This window comes from Bombina bombina, chromosome 4, assembly GCF_027579735.1.
Source record: "Bombina bombina isolate aBomBom1 chromosome 4, aBomBom1.pri, whole genome shotgun sequence".
Lineage (NCBI taxonomy): Eukaryota > Metazoa > Chordata > Amphibia > Anura > Bombinatoridae > Bombina > Bombina bombina.
Window position 1 is genome coordinate 96,449,133 of NC_069502.1, and position 25,877 is coordinate 96,475,009.

A 25,877-nucleotide genomic window follows, 5' to 3' on the forward strand; every position below is an offset into this window, starting at 1 on the left:
AATGCAAGCATCTTAACATTGATGATTTTTGGCACATGGGTCCGAGCTCCTACATACAAAATGTCTTTCTGTTGGAAGTATTTCGCTGTAATAACTACAGAGTATATATTTTACATTTTAAATTTCTCATTCATAGTCACATTTTAAAAAAATAAATAAAGATTCTAATGTGTAATAAAAATGTAATGGTCTAATGCTAATTGCACAAAAATCTACCTAATAAATAACAGGGTTGGATATCTTTATGTATCGCTGAAGTAGAAGAGTTGACCAACTTTTGGTTGAAAATTGGTCTCAAGCTGATATTTAATTCAGTGTTTTTTACTTCTATAGATGTTACATTTTCTGGCTTTACTACAACCTGCTATAGCAATGATGGTGACATCTGTATTATGTCTAATCCGCACAACATTGGCATCATGAGCCCAATCACAGCAGAAAGAACCAAAATGACCCACATCAAACATCAAAACTTGTTATATTTCCATTCAGCACTAAGGTATGTGAATAGTGTTTTCTTAGGGAAGTCTATATTAATGTTAATGTTCATTTTTGTTTAATACATGAGCCATGGTTTAGCAAAACCAGTTATTAACATGTGTGATAATATAAATAGTAGATATTAAAAGGATAACTATGAAGGTGCGACTGGAAAACAAAATTTGTCACTCATTTAAAAATAATGTATATCCAAAATAAAATACCATTTCTAAAATGTGAGAAGTTTATGGATATTTTTGTGTAGGAACATGAATAAATATTTAGGCCTTTAGACAACCATGTTGACCACCGGTTTAAAGCAGCTACCTAGGGTTAGTGTCAAAATGATTATATTATAGGCACATAAAGGTGCAGTAAAAAATATTCTTCAGAGTTTTAATATTTCACTATTGCTTGCGTATAAATTTGTGATTAACCCTCAAAAAGGAATAAACACTTAAGGCCAGATTACAGGGGGAGCGCAAACATTTGCACTCGAGCGATAAGGGGTTTATCGCAGGTGTTTGTACTTGTCGGCTTACTGCTGTTATTACAAGTTGAAAGTAAATGAGATCACTTGAGCACAATTGTGATTTACGCTAGAATCATTACCGCAACTTCAGAGCTCTGGTTAACTGTTTCGCAAATAAAAAAAAGTGTCACAAAACAGATCAAAAATATATTACAAAGTATAGTTACACTCATAATAACACCATCTTATAAAAAGTATCCACAAAAATATTGCACACAAAATAGCTGAGAACATGTAAAAACATATTTATGCAATATTCATATTTACTAAATTGTAATATTGTATATTTACTGTAAATATTTCACATTCCAATGTTCTGCACATTGCAGAATATGTTCTAAGTATTTCTAAATAGATATTCCTATATATATATATATATATATATATATATATATATATATATATATATATATATATATATATATATATATATATATATATATACCTATATATAATTATGCTTATATTTATATATAGTTAAAATATATATTTGTGCAAAATACCATCAGATATATGTAGAAATATTTATTTATGAATAAATAGAACATATTCTTCTATGTGAAGAACATTGAAATGTGAAATATATGGATATCAATGTTAAAGCTCTTTGCCTGCTTTTTTTTCTTCTAACACCTGAGACCTCATTTATTTGAGCCCTTACAGCTATACAGACACACACATATATACACACACACATATAAGCACATAAATACATATGTACACACATAAAACATATATATATATATATATATATATATATATATATATATATATATATATATATATATATATATATATATATATATATATATATATGCAGTATAAGTGCATTGGAGCCATTTGTTGTAAGCAGCAGTAAGCTCAATAAGTGCAAACACCTGCTATAAACCCCTTATAGCTTGCACACATAGTGCAGAATTATATAACATTAGCTTAGCGCCAGTTTTTTAAAGCAAAGGACTGCAGAGATATTTTACAATGAAAATGAATTTTACAGAACGCCGCTCCTGGCTCTACTGAGCGGTTCTGTTTTTTCCTAAGTGCATCGCAGGCATGCTCTCTAGTCACAGCACGCCCGATCGCGCCATTAAACTGAATGTAGCTCGCTCCCGCTCTCTGTGCAGAATTATATAACATTAGTTGGTAGGTTTACTGTCCCTTTAATATTACATTGATAGAATGTTAAAACATTTGGTTCTGCTGATGAATAATGAGGGGCAGTATAGTGCTTTTAATGTTTGTTTGCAGAGTTCCACAGTCAGAGAGAGAAAAGAAAACTACTATTTCTAGATAAAGAAAAACATAATTTTTCCCTTTTTTGTGTAACCAATCACACCACTAGTATATATTTCAGTTTTGTGGTGCTTTAGGCAATTTCCCATGTCATGTGCTCAGTAATGTCATACATCATGTGATCGATGATGATGTCATTTATGAGGATATCAGTTACATCAATGATATATTGTAAGGTATAATCAACAAAGTACAATGTGGCAATTTTAATTTGTGCATCTGAGCAAACATATAAACCGTGCAGTAGCTGGGTAAGGACTTAAACACAGCCTTAAAAATGTATTTGCTGTTGCATATTGTCTGTATACATGTTAATCTAGTATTTATGGGAATGTTCAATGTTATGCTTTCAATTTTAGTATTAGTGGATTAAAGGGATAGTAAACACCAAAAATGTTATTGTTTAAAAAGATAGATGATCCCTTTATTTACCATTCCCCAGTTTTGCATTATTAACAGTGTTATAGAAATATACTTTTTACCTCTGTAATTACCTTGTATCTAAGCTTCTGCTTACTGCCTCCTTATCTCAGTTCTTTTGACAGACTTAAATTTCAGGAAATTAGTGCTGACTCTCAAATAACTTCATGTGCATGATCACAGTGTTATCTATATGAAACACATAACTAACGCCCTCTAGCTGTGAAAAATTATCAAATGCATTCAGATTAGAGGCAGCCTTCAAGGTTTTAGAAATTAGCATATGAAAATACATAGGTTTAACTTTCAACTAAGAATAACAAGAGAACAAAGCAAATTGGATAATAAAAGTAAATTAGAAAGTTGTTTAAAATTACATGCCCTATCTGCATCATGAACGCTTAATTTGGACTTTACTATCCCTTTAAGTTGTATATATTTATGGTGGTGTAAGGTAAATATGGCTTATTATTAATCCATAATTTTCTTGTTGCTTTTGTTTGCCTTTAATATAATCTTTCTCAATTGTCCCAATAATATTTAAACTTGAATGTCTATAAATGCCAGTACTCATATAGAGAATAGGGATGGGCAAATGTTTCGCAACATTCGAAAAATGGCACGAATTTTAACACATTCGTTCGTTCTAATCAAATTTTGAATGTTTACATAACATTCTAACATTCGATTTTTGAATGTTCGGTTTCGAATTTTACGATTACATTCGAAAATATTCTTTTAAAAAAATTCGAATTTAGATTGTAATAGTATTTCTAATGCTTTTTCTGTAAATGTAATATTCGAATTATGCAATACGTGTATTCGAATTCGAAAAATTTGAATTTAGATTGTAATAGTATTTCTAATGCTTTTTCTTTAAATGTAATATTCGAATTATGCAATATTTGAATTTGAAAAATTCGAATTTATATTCGAAATCGAAAAATTCGAATTTATATGTTTGTAATAGTATTTCTAATGCTTTCTTTAAATGTAATATTCGAATTAAGCAGTATTCTATATGGAAACATTCGAAATGATATATTTGTATCTATTATGTATCAATTTACTAGATTCCCGCCCTACCACATGAACTATTGAACTTCTGAATAGTATTTGTTAAATAGAATGTTAAATTCAAAATTTCGAATGTGGACATTCAATATAATTATAAACATTCAAATTCGAAAGTGACATTCGGAAACTGTAAATAACATTCGATTTTCGAATTTTTAAGAATATTCGTTCTTATCGACATTCGGATTTAGAATTCAAATTTCGGTAATAACATTCGTTCTACATTCGAAATTCGAAAATTTACACATTCGCCCATCCCTAATTAGAGAACCAAAACACATCATTTTTTAAAAATGGCATTCATTTGAAGTTGTGGTCTTTTTTTTTTTTAAACTAAAATAGCTCTCCTGATTGTCCTTCATCGAAGGAATGCTATGGCACACAAAAAGTTCTGTTTAAGGATCTTGATGGTAGGTCTCTGGGTTTGACTCCCCCTGTAACTGTCTTTCCAAAATCAGAAATGGAGTCATGGAATTCTTGTTTCAATACTGGTAAGTAAAGAACCTCAATTCAATGCTTTAGTTGTGCATTCTGCTATGAATCTTTCTTAGCTTTTATCAGTTTCACTAAATATTACAAGTCTAATTATTTTTTAAATTATTCCTTAAATAGTATTGAGAAACTCAGCAACAGTTTAATAGAAGATGTAGGGGTTTAGGAATGCTGTGTTTGTTGTTGTTTTTTTTAAATAAGAAGTGAAATTAAAAAGATAACTGATATCTATTATCTTCATAATCATAGAAAATATATATATTTTTTAATTTACCCTCAAGTGTATATTTACTTTTGAAAAAAAAAAAGTAAATCTATTAATAAACATGTTAAAACTATATTTTATAATCTGAACTTTAATAACCTTGTGTACTTCTGTTAAAGGCACATACAGGTACAACAATAGCATGCTCTAATTTTTTAGAATATTTACTCATTGCACTATTGCTTTTCTAAGTTAAACAAATCTGCATTTCTTCCTGGATGGCCTCTCACCACCTAAAAATAAACATGTCCAAGACCGAGCTACTTCTAATCCCCCCTCTAATTCTACTCCAGTTTCTAATTTTTCTATCACTGTTGGCGGCACCACTATCTCCCCATCACCCCAAGTCCACTGCCTTGGAGTTACACTTGACTTAAATCTGTCCTTGATTCCCCACATCCAATTGCTCAGTTCATCCTGCCGCAACCACCGACGCAATATCTACAAAATTAGTCCATTTCTGATCGCTGAAACTACTAAACAGCTAATCCCCTTCTTGGTAATTTCCTGACTTGACTACTGTAATAATCTACTAACTGGCCTCCATCTCTCCCACCTTCAATCCATCCTAAATGCCTCTGCCAGGCTAATCCACCTCTCCCGACGCTCTGTATCTACTGCACCTCTCTGCAAATACTCACTGGCTCCCATTCACAGCAGAATTAAATTCAAAACTCTCACCCTGACCTACAAAACCCTTACCAACCATACCTCACTCATTAACAAATATAGCTCGCCCCCTAAGATCCAACAGTGACCTGCTCCTTGTGTTCTCTACCATCACCTCCTCTCATGCTAGACTACTGGACTTCTCTTGTGCGGCACCTACCCCTTGGAACGCACTTCCTCGAGCTGTCAGAATTTCCCCTTACCTGTCCTCCTTTAAACTCTCCCTAAAGACCTTTTGTTCAGGTAAGCTTATCACCCAACTCAGTAACTAATGAATTTCACTTACCTAACAGTTGCCCTCATCTAACTCCTCACTAACATTATTTTCACCTTTTGCAGTCCCCACCTCCTGTTTCCCATCCTCCTACCCATCTAGATTGTAAGTTCCCACGGGAATAAGGCCTTCAATTCCCCCTGTATTTCTCTGTTAAATTTTGTCGTATATTGTATTGTTTCTCCGTTGTACTTTTATCTTTGTACCCATGGACAGCGATGCAGAATCTGCTGGCACTTTATAAATAAAGAATAATAATAATAATAATAATATATTCAGCACCAGAGCAGCCATAAACTGCTGAACCTCAGATGGACACAGGGCCGGCTCACAGGGGTCTATTCTAAACAATAGCACATTCATATTTACAAGCTGCATTTATCTTAATTATGTAGTGTTGCTTTATCTTTTTAAATTATTTCTTTTACCGTGTAATTGCTTCACTTTGTACAGCAAAGGCAGCATGTGAGATGAGCAGTGCACAATCCCTCATCTTGCTCAGTATGATAGTGCAATTCACAAGTGTGCATGAAACAAAGAGTTATCTTACTGTAATGTGAAGCTAGTGTTTGTGTGCAACTGTGTTTTTTTGGCAAACTTTAGGGTGGCATTAGGGGCTTGGCAGAGGTATGGTTTGTCAAGCTAGCCATGGTTAGTCAAGCTGTAATTGTTGCTTCCCCTTGGTGGTACATATTGAGGTGTTTAGCACTAATAGGGCCCTTAAGGTGTGTAGTGGCTGTTTTTCCTCCTAGCATAGCGCAGCCCAGACCACAATGTGGGTCCGTGTGGGTGTGGTCAAGCTAATGGGAGGGGCAAGATGCTGCAAGTTGGAGCTTGTAGCACCTCTCCCCGTGGGCCTGCTGGCAAGTAAACCTCTAACGAAATATCCTAACAATTTTTAAAGGCAAAGCTTATCAGGGGTTTTGCAATAAGCCTAATTGGGCCATTGATCTCTGGATGCATTGGGTTGTTAAATATATTATGGGAAACTCAGATGCAGCCATCTAGTCATTAAATTTAAAAAGATTTAATATTGATTGGCCTGACTCAGTAAACACATTGTGACATATTTATGAAAGTGTGAGCGGACATGATACGATGTAACGTATCATGTCTGCTGCACATCGATAATTATTATTATCATCGCACAAACAGTTCACCAGAACTGCTTGTGCAATATCGCCCCCTGCAGATTCGCGGCCAGGGGGTGTTAATCAACCGTATTCGATCGGGTTGATTTCTGTCCACAGCCTCAGAGCAGGCTTGTCTGAAACATGGGGCATCAAACTCCATTCGGAGCTTGATAAATCGTCCCCTTTGCATTTAGAAGTGGGCAGGTGAGCAATGCAATATCCCTCCCCGTTTCCCCCTCCCCTCTACACAGTGCAAGCAAGCACTACCTGCCAGTCTCAGAGCAGATTGCAGTAGAAGGGAGAAGCACATGCGGACAGAAGGGTAGTTAGGTCACTCTAACTTTTTTAATAAAAAATATATTTATAATATGTGACATTGCTCCTTTTCCTAATTCAGTTTAATGCAATTGTTGTTGCAGGGAGCTCAGATGAAACATTGGGGCCATAAGACACACGTGGGTGCTCTGTATGTCCTACTATCTTGGCTAATATTTCCCCTTTGCTAGCAATAGAGTTCTCCTGCAAGCAGACGGGGAACTTTTCTAGCAAGTTTTTTTTTAAATGATTTCACAATATGCCTAGGGGGGACTGAAAAGTTCAATCTCCTATTGTTTCCTGCACCTGTGATGAGTGTTGTGTATGACCATATAGACCTGGTAGTTTTCATGCATGCATTTCATGCTTATTTGGCAATATGCTTCATTTTGAATAGTGCTGTGTGAGTGTTTTCTGATCTCCATATGCTGTATAAGAGGGGAGTGTTTATGGAGGTTTGACTTTTGCAGGCTAATGTTTTCCCAGTTCCCTGGGGACCATCTATGAGGCTAATTTTAGAGTAACTCTAACCATGAACACAGGCAGCACAAATCTTGATCCAGACCTGGCTGAACACAGTTAGTGATTGCCAGCTACGCACATGTTCTGCTACTAAACTAATATCACAAAAAAACAGTAAGGTAGATTATGAGTTATGCGCACTATAGGATTTTTATTGAATGCAATAAAAGTTACGTTATTTCACCCTCCATAGCACTGCTATTACAAGTTTTGAAACAGCCGCCTTTTACGTGCGATATGGTTGCGTTGAGCTCCATATCGCACAGAATACAAGCGCTGTTTTGACGTGCTCGTGCACGCTTTCCCCATAGACATCAATGGGGAGAGAGGGTCAGAAAAAACCTAACACCTGCAATAGCGGAACGAAAAGCTCTGTAACGCAGCCCCATTGATGTCTATGGGGGAAAAAGTAACGATTAAACCTAATACCTTAACATAAACCCCAAATCTAAACACCCCTAATCTGCCGGCTCCCGATATCGCCACCACCAAAATAAATTTATTAACCCCTAATCTGCCGCTTCCGATATCGCCGCCACTATACTAAAGTTATTAACCCCTATTCCCGTGCACCACAACATCGCCCACACTATAATAAATCTATTAACCCCTATTTTGCCGCTCCCCGACATCGCCGCCACTAAATAAAGCTATTAACCCCTAAACTTCTGGCCTCCCACATCACTACCACTAAATAAACCTAATAACCCCTAAACTGCCAGCCCCCCACACCGCAACAACCTAAATTAAACTATTAACCCCTAACCCTAAACCTAACCCTAACATCCCCAAACTTTAACATAATTAAAATAGAGCTAAATTAAAGTTACAATTATTAACTAAATAATACCTAAACTAAATACATACTTACCTGCAAAATAAAACCTAAGCTAGCTACAATATAACTAATAGTTTATTGCAGCTAGCTTAGTTTTTATATTTATTTCAAAGGTAAGTTTGTATTTATTTTAACTAGGTAGACTAGTTAGTAAATAGTTATTAACTATTTACTAACCACCTAGTTAAAATAAATACAAACTTACCTGTGAAATAAAACCTAAGCTGCCTTACACTAAAACCTAACATTACAAATAATAAAAAAAACTACCATTACAAAAAATAAAAAAACACTAAAATTACAAAAATAGAAAAAAACCTACCATTACAAAAAATAACAAACAGAATTATCCCAAACAATAAAAATTATTCCTATTCTAATACCCTTTTAATAAAAAAAACCCATCACAAAATAAAAAAACCCTAATCTATAATTAACTACCAAGGGCCCTTAAAAGGGCCTTTTGTGGGCCCTTAAAAGGGCCCTTTGTAGGGCATTGCCCTAAAAATAACAGCTCTTTTCCTACAAAAGAAAAACAAACACCCCTTAACAGTATACAAACCTCCACCCCCTAAACCCACAAAATAAAAATAAAGTAAAACCTAATCTACCCATTGCCCTGAAAATAGCATTTGTATGGGCTTTGCCCTTAAAAGGGCATTCAGCTCTTTTTCCTGCCCTTAAAAGGGCATTCAGCTCTTTTAAGAAATGCCCAAGCCCTAATCTAAAAATAAAAACCCACCCCAAAACGAAAAAATAAACATTACACAAAATAACAAACAAATTATCCAAAATATTAACAATTATTCCTATTCTAATACCCATTTAAAAAAAAACACCCCAAAATAAAATAAACCTAATCTAGAATAAGCTACCAATAGCCCTTAAAAGGGCCTTTTGTAGGGCATTGCCCTAAAAAATACAAAGACCCACTAACATTACAAACCCCCACCCACCCAAACCCACAAAAAAAAGCTATCTAAAAAACCTAATCTACCCATTACCCTGAAAAGGGCATTTGTATGGGCATTGCCCTTAAAGGGCATTTAGCTCTTTTTCTTGCCCTTTAAAGGGCATTTAGTTCTTTTAAGAACTGCCCAACCCCTAGTCTAAAAAAAAAAAACAACCAAAAAAACGTAAAAAACCTAACACTAACCCCTCTTTAGGTACTCACAGTTGCTCAAGTCCCGCTTGAAAGATCTTCATCCCGGCAGCTCCATCTTCTTCCAGGCAGAGCTTCTATCTTCATCCTGGCGGGGTCGTCTATCTTCATCCCAGCGGCGCGGAGTGGGTCCATCCTTGAGAGATCCGGCGCAGAGCATCCTCTTCATACGGTCGCCGCCATATACTGAATCTTCAATGCAAGTGACACAATTCTAAATGGCGTCCCTTGCATTCCTATTGACTGATTTGATTTTAGAAATTCAAATCAGCCAATAGGATAAGAGCTACTGAAATCCTATTGACTGTTCAAAACAGCCAATACGATGAGAGTGTCTGAAATTCTATTGGCTGTTCAAATCAGGGATGAAGAAATAAGACGCTGCAGGGATGAAGATAGAAGATGCCGCCTGGATGAAGATGGAGCCGCGTGAAGATCGTTCAAGCGGGACCTCAGCAACTGTGAGTACCTAAAGAGGGGTTAGTGTTAGGTTGTTTAAGGGTTTTGGGTTGGTTTTGCCCTTTTAAGGTTTCTGTTATAGTTAGGTTTTTTTATTTTGGGGGGTTGGGTTTTACTGTTGGGGGGTCTTTGTATTTTATTTTTACAGGTAAAAGAGCTGTTTAACTTAGGGCAATGCCCTATAAAATGCCCTTTTAAAATGCCCTACAAAATGCCCTTTTAAGGGGTATTGGTAGTTTATTGTAGGCTAGGTTTTTTTTTTATTTTGGGTGGGCTTTTTTATTTTGATAGGGCTATTAGATTAGGTGTAATTCTTTTTTTATTTTTGACAATTTTGTTTGTTATTTTTCGTAATTTAGTGTTTTTTATTTTTTTGTAATTTAGTATTTTTTATTTTTTGTAATTAGTCTGTAATTTGTATAGTAGTGTTAGGATTTTTTTAATGTGTATTTCAGTTTTCTTTAATTGGTAGTTAGTTTAATTTTAGTTTAATAGTTATATTAGTTTAATTGTTAGTGGCGACGATGTCGGGGAGCGCCGGAATAGGGGTTAATAAATTTTATTAGTGGAGGAGATGTCGGGAGCGGCAGATTAGGGGTTAATAACTTTAATTTAGTGTTTGCGATGCGGGAGGGCCTCGGGTTAGGGGTTAATAGGTAGTTTATGGGTGTTAGCGTACTTTGTGACACTTTAGTTATGAGTTTTATCTAACAGTTTTGTAGCGTAAAATTCATAACTACTGCTCTCAGATGACGGTACGGATCTTGTCGGTATAGGCTGAAAACGCAAGCTTTTTAGCCTCGCCGCAAAACTCGTAATGGCAGCTCTATGGAAGTCCCATGAAAAAATTTTTACGTGTGCGGACTGACGTTGCGTTACAGGCTAAAGGCTTGCGGTACAGCTATACCGACAAGACTTGTAATGGCTGCAGCCATTTTTCCAGCGTTAAAACACAAACACACAACTCGTAATCTAGGTGAGTGTTAATACACAAATATTTTGATCCAGACCTGGTTGAGCACAGTTAGTGATTGCCAGCTACGCACATATGCTGCTACTACATAATCAAATTAATATCACAAAAAACAGTGTTAATACACAAAGTGGTATATTTATTAAGCAGTGTATGCCTTCTGGCTTGCCGGAAACGTAAGTTAAGAAGCATTGGTCATAAGACAGCTAATCCTTAACTCATCCGCCACCTCTGAGGTGGCAGACAGCAATCATCTCGATCGGATATGATCGGGATGATTGACACCTCCTGCTAGTGGCCGATTGTCCGCGAATGTGCAGGGAAGGTCATTGCACAAGCATTTCACCAGAAATGCCTGTGCAATGTTAAATGCCGACAGCGTATGCTGTCTGCATTTAGCGATGTCGAGCGGACATGATCCGCTACAGCGGATCATGTCTATCCGACATTTAATAGATCAGCCCCAAAGTGTCTAATACAAATGTTTAACAAAACAGCATGCTCCAAATTCAAATTAAAAAGGCTATAGTCCCAATATGGAGGAAGTCTCACTAGCAGTAGAGCTATATCTGTGCTCTCAGTATAATCAGCATATAAGGATATGTCCTCTCTGTGGTAACAAACAGGTCAGCCAACAGATCTTCAACTTATAAAATGTATTTATAAAAACAAATGATACAGGACATACACAGGCTAGTGCGGTAAGTCTTAAAATGCAACAGTTCTACGGGTGGAATCGCTAACAGACATTCAGCACATGCAACCACATGCAATGTGAACAAATACTCTATCCTTGTAGTGCTAATGTCCTGTTTTGTATCGATCCTTTTACTCCAGTACAAGATACAAGACAAGACATTAGTACTACAAGGACAGAGTATGTGGAAAAGCATATGTAGGTAGGCTCAGGAGTAGCAGTGTACTACTGGGAGTTAGCTACACACATACACCTCTTGTCAGTGGCTCACACGATGTGTTCAGCTAACTCCCAGTGATGCTTTGCTACTCTGGAGGAGTTGATGTTTACTCCTCCAGAGTAGTTTACAGCGGTAAAGCAGAGTTATATACAAACAACACTGCAATCATGAAATGTTCTAACAGAAGAGCATTTTTCTTTTTGCACTTTTATGACTTTTTATTGAAAAAACTACAGAGAAAAAAACCTTTCCCTGACTAGAGCTGCTGCATGGTTAAGTTTTGCTGTGTTGTAAAAGCTCAGAGCTAGAATTAGTATCAGATAACAGCAAAGTGCTCCATTAACAGTTAAACAACAGTAACTGATGTAACGTTAGCTCCTATATTATGTGTCCTAAGTGTAAGTAACCAAACTGTTTTTTGTAAAGGAGCTAATTACTACTTAACACTGAGGCTTAGGAAACTCAGATTCATGATTAGTGTTCAAAAACATCAAGCCAGCTGTGCTAAAATATTAATGAATAAGTAGCTGATCAAGTAATTCACCAGGTTCTGAGTCATGTATCAGTTATACCATCCTGTGTGACTGTGCATAGTTACTGCTCAAGCAGGTCACCTTCTGTGTCTGGCCCATAAAAATTGCTGACACTGCCGGACTCCAGTGTTTAGGAAAGCACCATCCTCCCTCAGGTGCAAAACAACCCGCTCATAACTGGCTCCACCTCCAGGGTCATATAGAGCTTGGAATATGCTCCATTTTGCTGGCTGAAGCAGTGGAGACTCACCCCAGCTCACCCGAAGCTGCTCCTTCACAGTTTAACAATATTCAAAAAGTCTACTTATCTTGACAACACCTGTTTATTACTGATGAAGGGCCCCTAGCGCAAGAAACGCGTTGGATAGTCTGTTGTGTGTGATGTGCTGTACCTTGATCTTATATGTACTTAATTTTCTAATAAATCCTTTGATTTTTGCATCAACAAGCCCTGAGTGGATTACTTTTTTAATCTTGTTCTTCATTATATGCATGTGTCATTTGGGGAGTAAAAGCCATATTTATAGACAAGTAATAGTGCAATAAGAAAATGCTCTTATACGTAACATCAGAACAAATTTGCATTGCAGTTTATTTCTCTAATTGTAATGGAAGGCATTTTCAACTTTGCATACAATTTTTAATAATTTGCTTGAAATCTGATTTTTTTGTTGTTGCTTTTTTTGAAATACAAAACATTAAAATGTAGCTTAATATAAAACATACACACGATGAGTGAAATGCGTACACAATGAAACATAAATTAAATAGATTACATCAATTTAAATTTGTAATATTTGTATTGTGTTGCATTCACCCTAACATTCCATTCAGAAATATATAGAGTATAATGGTTAGAGAGAAATCTATGGAACAGATAATTATACACTTTAATAAACAATGGGAACAAGCTTTAGTGAATCTAGACAAGTAAAACATTCTTTACTGCATTTAAGGAACAATAAATTAAACTTTCATGATTGAGAGAGAACATGCAATGTTAAACAACTTTCCAGTTTAATTCTATTATCAAATTTCCTTTGTGTTTTTGGTATTCTTTGTTGAAGGCTGATAGGAGCTTAGTACTGTGCATATGTCTATAGTATTCTACGGCAGCAGTGTAAATTTGTCTCACGCAGCTATAAACAATGTACCAAACACCGCTGCCAGATGGCTTAATACAAGTGCACGCTCCTGAGCTCACCTAGGATTACTCATTAATAAAGGACACAAAGAGAACTAAGCAAAATTGATAATAGAAGTAAATTGGAATTTTGTTTAAAATGTCATGCTCTGTCCAATCAATTTAAGTTTAATTTTGACTAGGCTGACCATACGTCCCGTTTTGAAAGGGACAGTACCGTTATTTTATGTTTCTTCTCCCGTCCCGTCGTTTCTTTAATAATATTAATTTTGTCCCGTTTTGAGGGTTATCAGACTGTGTGGCCAGCACAAGTGTTATTTTTAGCACACACATCACTTACTAAAAACTTTTAAACTCCCCGGGGTGGGAGAGCAGTTGTTTATAACCGCAGGGTTGGGTTGGTTTGGGTGTTGGGTGGCTGTGTCCACTTGATCCACAGCAACGCGTCTATGCCACCCACACTCAAAATTAGGGCATGATCATTGAAAGCAAGTGACAGCAGGTCAGTACTCAGTCGTGAGCTGTCAGACTGAGCTGAGGAGCGATACTGGTCACAGGAGGGAAGTTAGAACTACTAGCTAGTGCCTAGTAAGGACAGGAGTCGGACTAGATCTGTCATCATCTGATGTGAGGATTATCTGCCTCTGCCATCATTTGAATTAATGGTTGACCATCACCAGAGAGATAATTCTTGCCATCTTCTTGTGTCACAGTGTGAACATACAAACATAGTGATCAAGTAGATCAACTGTCTAAGTTCTGCAAGAATTGTGCACGGCCAAGGTAAGACCAGGGTCTGTGCCTGTCAATCAATTCAATTGTCATTAATTATGCTTATTATTATGCTGCTGCAGTGCTGGTTGTACAGACGTTATAAATAACGGTTATCATTATCAAGTAACTATTTCCATGTTTTTCTCAGTTCTTCCACCATGTAACAATGATTTTGGGCAACTCAGCTAAAAAAAATCTACAACTACTAATCCAGATCTTCAAACCAAACGCATGTTCAGAGGCTACACTTTTACCCTTTAAAATCAGGTAATATGGGGAATGTGCCTTGACAACATAAAGGATAATTTCAATTTTGGAAACATAGAGTTAAGGGCATGTGATTAAAAAATATAAACATGTCACATTCCCAATTTAGATCATGAGAACATTGTGAAAACACTGTGGATGTTATAGCTCTACGTCTACCTAAAATGTTTTGTATGAGTTCCTCTGTCACTGAAGGATAATTGTTGGCTCAATAATTTATATTCATGTCATAAAAGTTAACTTTTGTTCAAATCTTACTTTTTTTCCTATGAATAAAGAATATTAACCCCGTGCCATTTTTGACATCTCAATGTCCCGTTTTTGTCTCAAGGAAATATGGTCAGCCTAATTTTGACTTTACTTCTCCTTTAATCTTGCTTATGTGCATTCTAAGGGATGGCCAACATTAAAACATTTTTATAAAAAAAACTGAGTACGATAGAATGAATATTTTCTAGGCATGGATGAAAATTTAGATTTTAGAATTTGTTTAGCAATATAAACGCAGACAGCGGCATTCAGCTATATTCAGCTCCGGATATATCAGTGTGAATGTGCAACACCCAAAGATCTGTGCAAATCCTTTGTTGTTTGCACCTGTGCACTAATATATCTAGCGCTGAATATGGTCATTGGTCAAATGTCGCCCTATTTGTCATACGTTTAGCAAACAAATTCTAAATTCCCATGCCCAGTATTTTCGTTCTATGATAATTTGTGGTGCTCAAGGAACAAGTTGTGACCTTTGATTTAGGCATAGCAAATTTCATTCTGTGTAGTATTCTATACAAAGATGAGTGTCACTTTTTATGTGTAGGCACTGGTGTTTTATGGGCGAGTTTGATGTAATACTGTAAGTTCTTACATTGGTTGAAATGCTATGTAGTAAGCAAACAAATATTATTTTATTTAAATGCAATAATATGCAATTATAAATTGCGTCCAGAATATAATTGGAAAATGCGCGTTTTATTTATAGTGCTGCGTAAGCAAAGATAATAATAATGTAAAATAATGTAGGATCATGAAAGTATTTATCTTAAATTGGATCTTCTCTGCTTTTATCGTTGAAAATAAAATAAAAATAAAAGACAATACATTCTTTGTCCGAAGGTACAAGAGCTTCAAACAGCATTCATGCAACGTGTTCTTTTTTACATTTGTGTTACTTTTTTCAACACTGACAAAGAACTGGTGTTACAAATAGATCTTGAAGGCTGACAGAAAATTTGTCTGCCTATATCTGAGCTTGAATACTGCATTTTGTTTTAGCTCAAGGCAAAATTTCTTTCTCTTCTCTAAGCAATTACAGGCCTCAAAGATTGAAACTAGGTATATAGCTCTTTAATCTCAACTGATATTTATGTTTTAACATTAGACTAGGAGGAATCTGGATGTCAAAGTATTGAAACATAAAATACTGCTTTAGAACTGGAGAGTATGTGAGAACAATCCTAAAAGTAATAGAATTTTGGCTAGAGCCTTATGATCATTTGAAGCTAAGGTTATTGATGTCATATTTGTGACATTCTGTTTACTACTGAGCTGCACATTGTAGACGAGATATTCCCTATAAAACTGTTAAATTTAACAGTAATGTGAAAAAGTAATCCAGATAAATCACTGAACCATACGGCAGTCAATTGGGGATTGCTGGGATTGCTCAGCGCCCCAATAGTTGTAAGTTACCCCACTACTCTTACATTTATCAGTAGATTTGCAAGTCCTGTGCATTACATTTAGTTATTTCTCCTTGTGTCTATGCAGTTTTTTTGAAATCCCATATTTAATATGTATGTGTGTTTATATACATATACATATATATATATATATATATATATATATATATATATATATATATATATATATACTGTATATATATATATATATGTGTGTGTGTGTGTGTCACAACTGTTCATGATAATTAACCTCTCCTGCTATTGGCCGATTGGGCACCAGCAAGCAGGGGGTGGCATTGCACAAACATTGCTGGTGCAATGCAATGCTTTTGCAGTGTTAAATGCGGACAGTATATGCTGTCCGCTCAAAGAGAGGTCCGGCGGAAATTATTTACTCCATACCTTTAATAAATGGAGCCCTATGTTTAGTTGCACATAAACACAAACTCGCACAAAGATTTTAACACTCACACACTCGCTGTCTTACAAATGTTCACACTCTCACACACTCACCCACAAACTAACACACACGCGCTCACAAACTCACCCACAAACTAACACACACACACAATCACGCACAAACTAACACACACACACTCACCTGCAAACTAACATACACACACACTCTCGCACACTCACCCACAAACTAACACACACACACACACTCTCACACATTCACCCACAAACTAACACACACACTCTCACACACTCACCCACAAACTAACACACACACACTCTCACACACACACACACACACACACACAAACTAACACACACACACTCTCACACACTCACCCACAAACTGACACACACACACTCACACACAAACTAACACACACATACTCTCACACACTCACCCACAAACTAACACACATACTCTCTCACACTCACCCACAAACTAACACGCACACACTCACCCACAAACTAACACACACACACTCTCACACACTCACCCACAAACTAACACACACACACACTCACCCACAAACACACACACACTCTTACACACTCACCCACAAACTAACACACAGACACACTCACCCACAAACTAACAAACACACACACACACACACACACACTCTCACACACTCACACACACTCTAACACACTCACACACAAACTAACACACATACACACAGTATGAGTATGACATCATAAATTATTGGCAAAGATAATTACAAAGGGAGATTATTGATACATGATAAATGCACATACCCATGAAAGTGAATATATGAGATAGCTTAGAACAGGTTTATGTGTTTTGATTCTATTGACTCATAACTACACATGGGATAAACACATAGATAAAACAATATATACCGCATGGATTAGTGACTTACACTTTATCTTAATGTATGTTTCGAGAGTGTTATTAGTTGTCTATCTACATGGTAATTGTTATCTTGTTAAACTATTACATGCTCATATATCTGATTTTGCTTATATTCATGTTCATGTTTATTTTTATTGTGTCCACCATTCCTTTATACACCAGGTGTTGGTGGTTACTACCGCTATCTCTTTTGATTTTAACGGGGATGGATCGGTAGTGATAAAGAAATTTTGATTTTGGATCTATTGCACATAATAACTAAAACATGAAATATGTGTTGTAAACATCACGTCTGTATATTCTATTATCTGTGTCAATTTGTCTAATCCAATGTCCCTATGCATTTAAAAATGTCTATTTATTTGTTTTCTGCTTAGCTGTTAAAACAATCCATATTCTCTAGATTGTATTCATTAACATTGTTTCTTCATTACTACTGTCAGTCACTAATGTACCTATGTATTTATTACATTGAGAGTTTCCCAATTTGTGCTTAAAAGGGAACAAGGTATTTATTGGGTTAAGGTGATCAGCAATACATTAACGGCTAGATTTAGAGTTTTGTCGGTAACGACCCGCGTAGCTAACGCTGGCTTTTTTCCCCCCGCACCTTTTAAATACCGCTGGTATTTAGAGTTCACAGAAGGGCTGCGTTAGGCTCCAAAAAGGGAGCGTATAGCATATTTACCGCCACTGCAACTCTCAATACCAGAGGTGCTTACAGACGCGGCCAGCTTAAAAAACGTGCTCGTGCACGATTCCCCCATAGGAAACAATGGGTCAGTTTGAGCTGAAAAAAAACCTAACACCTGCAAAAAAGCAGCGTTCAGCTCCTAACGCAGCCCCATTGTTTCCTATGGGGAAACACTTCCTATGTCTGCACCTAACACCCTAACATGTACCCCGAGTCTAAACACCCCTAACCTTACACTTATTAACCCCTAATCTGCCGCCCCCGCTATCGCTGACCCCTGCATATTTTTTTAACCCCTAATCTGCCGCTCCGTACACCGCCGCAACCTACATTATACCTATGTACCCCTAATCTGCTGCCCTTAACACCGCCGACCCCTATATTATATTTATTAACCCCTAATCTGCCTCCCACAACGTCGCCGCCAGCTACCTACAATAATTAAACCCTAATCTGCCGACCGGACCTCACCGCTACTATAATAAATGTATTAACCCCTAATCCGCCTCACTAACCCTATAAAAAATAGTATTAACCCCTAATCTGCCCTCCCTAACATCGCTGACACCTAACTTCAAGTATTACCCCTAATCTGCTGACCGGACCTCACCGCTACTCTAATAAATTTATTAACCCCTAAAGCTAAGTCTAACCCTAACCCTTACACCCCCCTAAATTAAATATAATTTTAATCTAACTAAATAAATTAACTCTTATTAAATAAATTATTCGTATTTAAAGCTAAATACTTACCTGTAAAATAAACCCTAATATAGCTACAATATAAATTATAATTATATTGTAGCTATTTTAGGATTTATATTTATTTTACAGGTAACTTTGTATTTATTTTAACCAGGTACAATAGCTATTAAATAGTTAATAACTATTTAATAGCTACCTAGTTAAAATAATTACAAAATTACCTGTAAAATAAATCCTAACCTAAGTTACAATTAAACCTAACACTACACTATCAATAAATTAATTAAATAAAATACCTACTATTATCTACAATTAAACCTAACACTACACTATCAATAAATTAATTACATAAAATACCTACAAATAAATACAATTAAATAAACTAACTAAAGTACAAAAAATAAAAAAAGAACTAAGTTACAAAAAATAAAAAATTATTTACAAACATTAGAAACATATTACAACAATTGTAAGCTAATTACACCTACTCTAAGCCCACTAATAAAATAACAAAGCCCCCCAAAATAAAAACATATCCTACCCTATTCTAAAATTAAAATAGAAAAGCTCTTTTACCTTACCAGCCCTTAAAAGGGCCTTTTGCGGGGCATGCCCCAAAGTAAACAGCTCTTTTGCCTGTAAAAAATAACATACAATACCCCCCCCCAACATTACAACCCACCACCCACATACCCCTAATCTAACCCAAACCCCCCTTAAATAAACCTAACACTAAGCCCCTGAAGATCATCCTACCTTATCTTCACCACCACGGGTACCACTGATCCGTCCAGGCTCCGACGTCTTCATCCAAGCCCAAGCGGGGGCTGAAGATGTCCATGATCCAGCTGAAAACTTGATCCAAGCGGGAGCTGAAGAGGTCCATGATCCGGCTGAAGTCTTGATCCAAGCGGGAGCTGAAGAGGTCCATGATCCGACTGAAATCTTGATCCAAGTGGCATCTTCAATCTTCTTTCTTCCGGATCCATCTTCATCCCGCCGACGCGGAACATCCATCTTCACCGACGACTTCCCGACGAATGATGGTTCCTTTAAGGGACGTCATCCAAGATGGCGTCCCTCAAATTCTGATTGGCTGATAGGATTCTATCAGCCAATCGGAATTAAGGTAGGAAAATTCTGATTGGCTGATGGAATCAGCCAATCAGATTCAAGTTCAATCCGATTAGTTGATTGGATCAGCCAATCAGATTGAACTTGAATCTGATTGGCTGATTCAATCAACCAATCAGAATTTTCCTACCTTAATTCCGATTGGCTAATAGCCCTTTTAAGGGCTGGCAAGGTAAAAGAGCTTTTCAATTTTAATTTTAGAATAGGGTAGGGCATTTTTTTATTTTGGGGGGCTTTGTTATTTTATTAGGGGGCTTAGAGTAGGTGTAATTAGCTTAAAATTGTTGTAATATTTTTCTAATGTTTGTAAATTATTTTTTATTTTTTGTAACTTAGTTCTTTTTTATTTTTTGTACTTTAGTTAGTTTATTTAATTGTATTTATTTGTAGGTATTGTATGTAATTAATTTATTGATAGTGTAGTGTTAGGTTTAATTGTAGATAATTTTAGGTATTTTATGTAATTTATTTAATGATAGTGTAGTGTTAGGTTTAATTGTAACTTAGGTTAGGATTTATTTTACAGGTAATTTTGTAATTATTTTAACTAGGTAGCTATTAAATAGTTCTTAACTATTTAATAGCTATTGTACCTAGTTAAAATAAATACAAAGTTGCCTGTAAAATAAATATTAATCCTAAAATAGCTACAATATAATTATAATTTATATTGTAGCTATATTAGGGTTTATTTTACAGGTAAGTATTTAGCTTTAATTAGGATTAATTTATTTAATAAGAGTTAATTTATTTCGTAAGATAAAAATTATATTTAACTTAGGGGGGTGTTAGTGTTAGACTTAGCTTTAGAGGTTAATAAATTTAATAGAGTAGCGGTGAGGTCCGGTCAGCAGATTAGGGGTTAATACTGGAAGTTAGGTGTCGGCGATGTTAGGGAGGGCAGATTAGGGGTTAATACTATTTATTATAGGGTTATTGAGGCAGCGACGTTGGGGGCGGCAGATTATGGGTTAATAAATATTATGTAGGTGTCGGCGGTGTTAGGGGCAGCAGATTAGGGGTACATAGGGATAACGTAGGTTGCAGCGGTGTGCGGTCGGCAGATTAGGGGTTAAAATTTTTTTATAGAGTGGCGGCGATGTGGGGGGGGGGCTCGGTTTAGGGGTACATAGGTAGTTTATGGGTGTTAGTGTACTTTAGAGCACAGTAGTTAAGGGCTTTATGAACCGGCCCAGAAAGCTCTTAACTCCTGGCTTTTTTCTGCGGCTGGAGTTTTGTCGTTAGATTTCTAACGCTCACTTCAGCAAAGACTCTAAATACCAGCGTTAGAAAGATCACATTGAAAAGATAGGATACGCAATTGGCGTAGGGGGATCTGCGGTATGGAAAAGTCTCGGCTGCAAAGTGAGCGTTAGACCCTTTCCTGACTGACTCTAAATACCAGCGGTAGCGCAAAACCAGTGTTAGGAGCCTCTAACGCTGGTTTTGACGGCTAACGCCAAACTCTAAATCTAGCCGTAAATGTTTTTAACCAATGAACATGGATTGCTCAGCATAAAAGGGAGCACCCCCTAACAGGTACTATTCTATGATTACGGTCAATATGACCGAAACCGGTCAGAGTTTTATTGTCTGAATCCTATCCATGTTTTTGTATGTCCTTTGCATACGTTTTTAAAGGAATAAAGGATACAAGTTTTTATTCAGCTGCTTCGTTTTGGAAATATTTTTTCTAATACATACACACACTCACACAATCTAACATTAACACATTCAACTCTATTTGACAAAGGCTCCTGGCAGAGCCGTAACTCAATTTTTTATTGTATTTATTAAAGGTTTGTTTTTTATTCATGAGTGCCTATTTGGTAATTACCCTATTAGGATGTATGCCGAGCTCTGGGTTGTTACACAGATTTTTGCTCTTGCTAAAGTAACAAATGACCTGTTACCAGCTAAAGCAAAAGGCCATTACTCCTTACTAATTCTTCTTGACCTGTCCGCAGCCTTTGACACAGTTGACCATCCTCTCCTCTTAAAAATACTACATTCATTTGGCATCCGAGACACAGCGCTCTCCTGGTTAGAATCATATCTGTCAAACCGCTTGTTTTCAGTTTCATTTAACAACATATCTTGTGATCCTATGCCTCTCTCAGTTGGAGTACCGCAAGGCTCTGTCTTGGGCCCCTTGTTTTTCTCTCTCTATACATCCCGCCTTGGAAAACTTATAGCCTTCTTTGGATTCCAGTACCACTTGTATGCTGATGATATCCAAATCTATCTTTCCTCTCCCGATATCTCTCCCTCTTTACTCAACCAGATTTCTGACTTCCTCTCTGCAATTTCCTCTTGGATGTCTTCACAATACCTCCAACTCAATCTGTCCAAAACTGAGCTGCTTCTTATCCCCCCCTCTTCGAGACATCCAACACCTGTCATTTCTCTGATGTTTGGAGACTCTATTCTCAACACCTCACCCCAGGTCCGCTGTCTTGGGGTCACACTAGACTCAGAACTCACATTCAACCCACATATACAAGCGCTTACCAAATCCTGGCGTTCACACCTACGCAACATTTCCAGAATTCGTCCCTTCCTTACTCAAAAAACTACAAAAATACTTATTCATTCCCTCATTTTGTCACACATTGATTATTGCAATCTACTCCTAAATGACCTTCCAAAACACCGCCTCTCCTCCCTCCAATCTATTATGAATGCTTCTGTTAGACTCATCCACCTAAGTCACCGATCTACATCAGCTGCTCCACTCTGCCAGTTTCTACACTGGCTCCCCATACACTCCAGAATACAATTTAAAGTATTAACCCTAACTTACAAAGCACTAACAAGTCTAACTCCCAACTATATTTCCTCTCTCATCGTGGAATATTCCCCATCCCGTCCTCTTCGATCAACCTCTGACCTACGTCTCTACACTCCTGTTATCGCTACGTTGCACTCCTGCCTCCAAGACTTTGCACGTACTGATCCTGTCCTCTTGAACTCTCTACCCCACTCCATAAGACTGTCTCCAACCTTGTATAGCTTCAGATGCTCCTTGAAAACCCACCTATTCAGAGAGGCTTACCATCTCTCCTCCATCCCTCATCTGAACCAAACTAATGCATGTTCATGAACTGCCTGACTCACTGCTGCAAATACAACCGATGTAACAAGCTACCCCAACCTTATGTCTTTGCACCCTTAACCTATAGAATGTGAGCTCTCCGGAGCAGGGCCCTCTTTCTCCTGTACTAGATTTGTTTAGTTTTGTTATGTTTTTGTATTTTATCACAAATCTTTGTCATTGTATACCCCTATCATTGTACCCAGCGCTACAGAATTTGGCGGTGCTTTACAAATAAATGATAATAATAATAATAATAATAATAATACTAATATATATATAAATATATATATATATATATATATATATATATAATTTAGCACTGAAAGGGATGCACTCACCAGGATTTGTATCAACGTCGCCTTTTAAAAGATGTAACGTTTCGGAGTATCACCCCCTTCCTCAAGCAACAAGAAATGTGACATTAAGCTACTTACCCCTCCAACTGTGACATTTATACCGAGTTGAGATTGCTGGTATATATAAAGTGTGCTTTTTTGTAAAAGAAAAGGTGCCAGTACTTATTGAATATTGATTGATATATTCTGCTCAGTACATTTTGAGAAAAGCAAAAGAACAACATTATTCACGTCTTCTGTATTTTGCAGCCCCTCTTGTGAAAACTAGAGTATTTAAATGATGATTACAAATATTACCAGTTATGAGTTGGCAGAGGTGGGGGTACTCAGTACCGGTGAGTACCCCCACAAAAAAGCACGGCATATATATAGTATATGCACCAGCACCCCAAACTCACCTTAATAAACTTAATACATTGTATAACTCATTCTGCCGCTTTGTGCTACAATGTAACTACAGGACCCAACATTGTAACATGCTAAAAGAACTAACCTGGCTGTCGCTGGAATCCAGACACACCCTCCATCTTTCCTACCTTTTGTTTAAGAGCCTTTCTAGGAAGCTCCCACCCTACCTGAGCAGAATGCTCTCCCCTGCTATTCCCACCTCCTATAACCTCTGATCCAGTACCAGCACATTATTTAGCTTGCCTCAATACAAAAAGAAAGCAGCTCAATCCTCCTTTTCCTACAGAGCACCACAATTATGGAACGACCTCCCACACACTTTCAATCCTTCCCCATGCCTAATATCCTTTAAGAGATCCCACTCTACATATCTCAAAACAGAATGCACCTGTCATTGTTGATTATATATTTCCTACCTGTTCTATGTTAAATTTTTGTGCATATATCATGTATTATTATTGTTTTGTATTTTATTGTACCCATTGTATCAATGCAATGTTTTGTGTACCCAGGACATACTTGAAAACGAGAGAAATCTCAATGTATCTTTCCTGGTAAAATATTTTATAAATAAATAAATAATATATATATATATATATATATATATATATATATATATATATATACTGTATATATACATATATGTGTGTGTGTGTATATATATATATATATATATATATATATATATATATACTGTATATATATATATATACTGTATATATATATATATATATATATATATATATATATATATATACTGTATATATATATATATATATATATATATATATATATATATATATATAGCTTCACCAAAAGACAGAAACAAACCAGGATTTTTTCAAAAGTGGAGTGAAAAAATCCTGGTTTGTTTCTGTCTTTTGGTGAAGCTATATTTTCTACACAGAACATACGGGTGGTTGACCTAAGGAGGGTTGACATATGTTTGTTTGATATTTTCCCCATTTTCCCCAACCAAGAGCACCACTTCAAATATAGTGTACAAATGTTTCCATCTGTCAGCTGTACTTGTGGATTTTGAAAATGCTGTACTCTATATGGTCTTGGGGGAACCATACGCTGTGGTAATCATACCATTAGATCTGGTTAAATGCAGGATTTAAACTTGCTGGTATGCATTTCAAAATTAAGTCAGCTGTAGAGTAAACTGAACAGTTTTAAGTTAACCTGTCTTATTTCCAACACTGAGCAATCCTAGTCTGAGAGTATAACATGTTATGCAGATGTAAGAATCTTAGATAAAATGCCCCCTTGTATCTGGAAAGTCCTTGCATAAAGGGGCAGTAAACTGGAATGTAATATATATCATTTGTGTATTGAGGAGGAAACATTTCTGCGTGGTTTTAAATATAGAATTTCTACAGCATTGTCAAATAATCATAAATACATTGCTGCTAAAAAAAATGTGTTTTTATGCACCGCTGGCCCCACCATACAACTACTACCACACTGAAGTTACAATCTTAAATTACACAAAGAAATAAAAAACATTTGAGTGCAGACTACTCAATGAGGTGAAGAAGAATCCTAGAGTGTCAGCTAAAGACTTACAAAAGTCACTGGCAAATGCTAACATCCCTGTTAGCGAATCTACCATAGGTAAAACACTAAACAAGAATGGATTTCATGGGAGGATACCACAGAGGCAGCCACTGCTGTCCAAACAAAACATTGCTGCACATTTACAGTTTGCACAAAAGCACCTGGTTGTTCCACAGCAGTACTGGCAAAATATTCTGTGGACAGATGAAACCAAAGTTGAGTTGTTTGGAAGAAAAACACAACACTATGTGTGGCGAAAAAGAGGCACAGCACACCAACATCAAAACCTCATCCCAACTGTGAAGTATGGTGGTGGGGGCATCATGGTTTGGGGCTGCTTTGCTGCGTCAGGGCCTGGACGGATTGCTA

At 36.5% G+C, this 25,877-nt stretch overlaps 1 protein-coding gene across 1 annotated transcript in view; it reads left to right on the plus strand.

Annotated features, from left to right (window-relative positions):
• The window catches only part of PKHD1 (PKHD1 ciliary IPT domain containing fibrocystin/polyductin), a 1,710,134-nt gene that overhangs the window by 1,324,232 nt on the left and 360,025 nt on the right, over positions 1-25,877 (plus strand). Inside the window, exons 59-60 of the mRNA XM_053709557.1 lie at positions 334-499; positions 4,145-4,293. Coding sequence (XP_053565532.1) covers positions 334-499; positions 4,145-4,293 — 315 coding nt within the window. The remainder of the gene's footprint in view (positions 1-333; positions 500-4,144; positions 4,294-25,877) is intronic.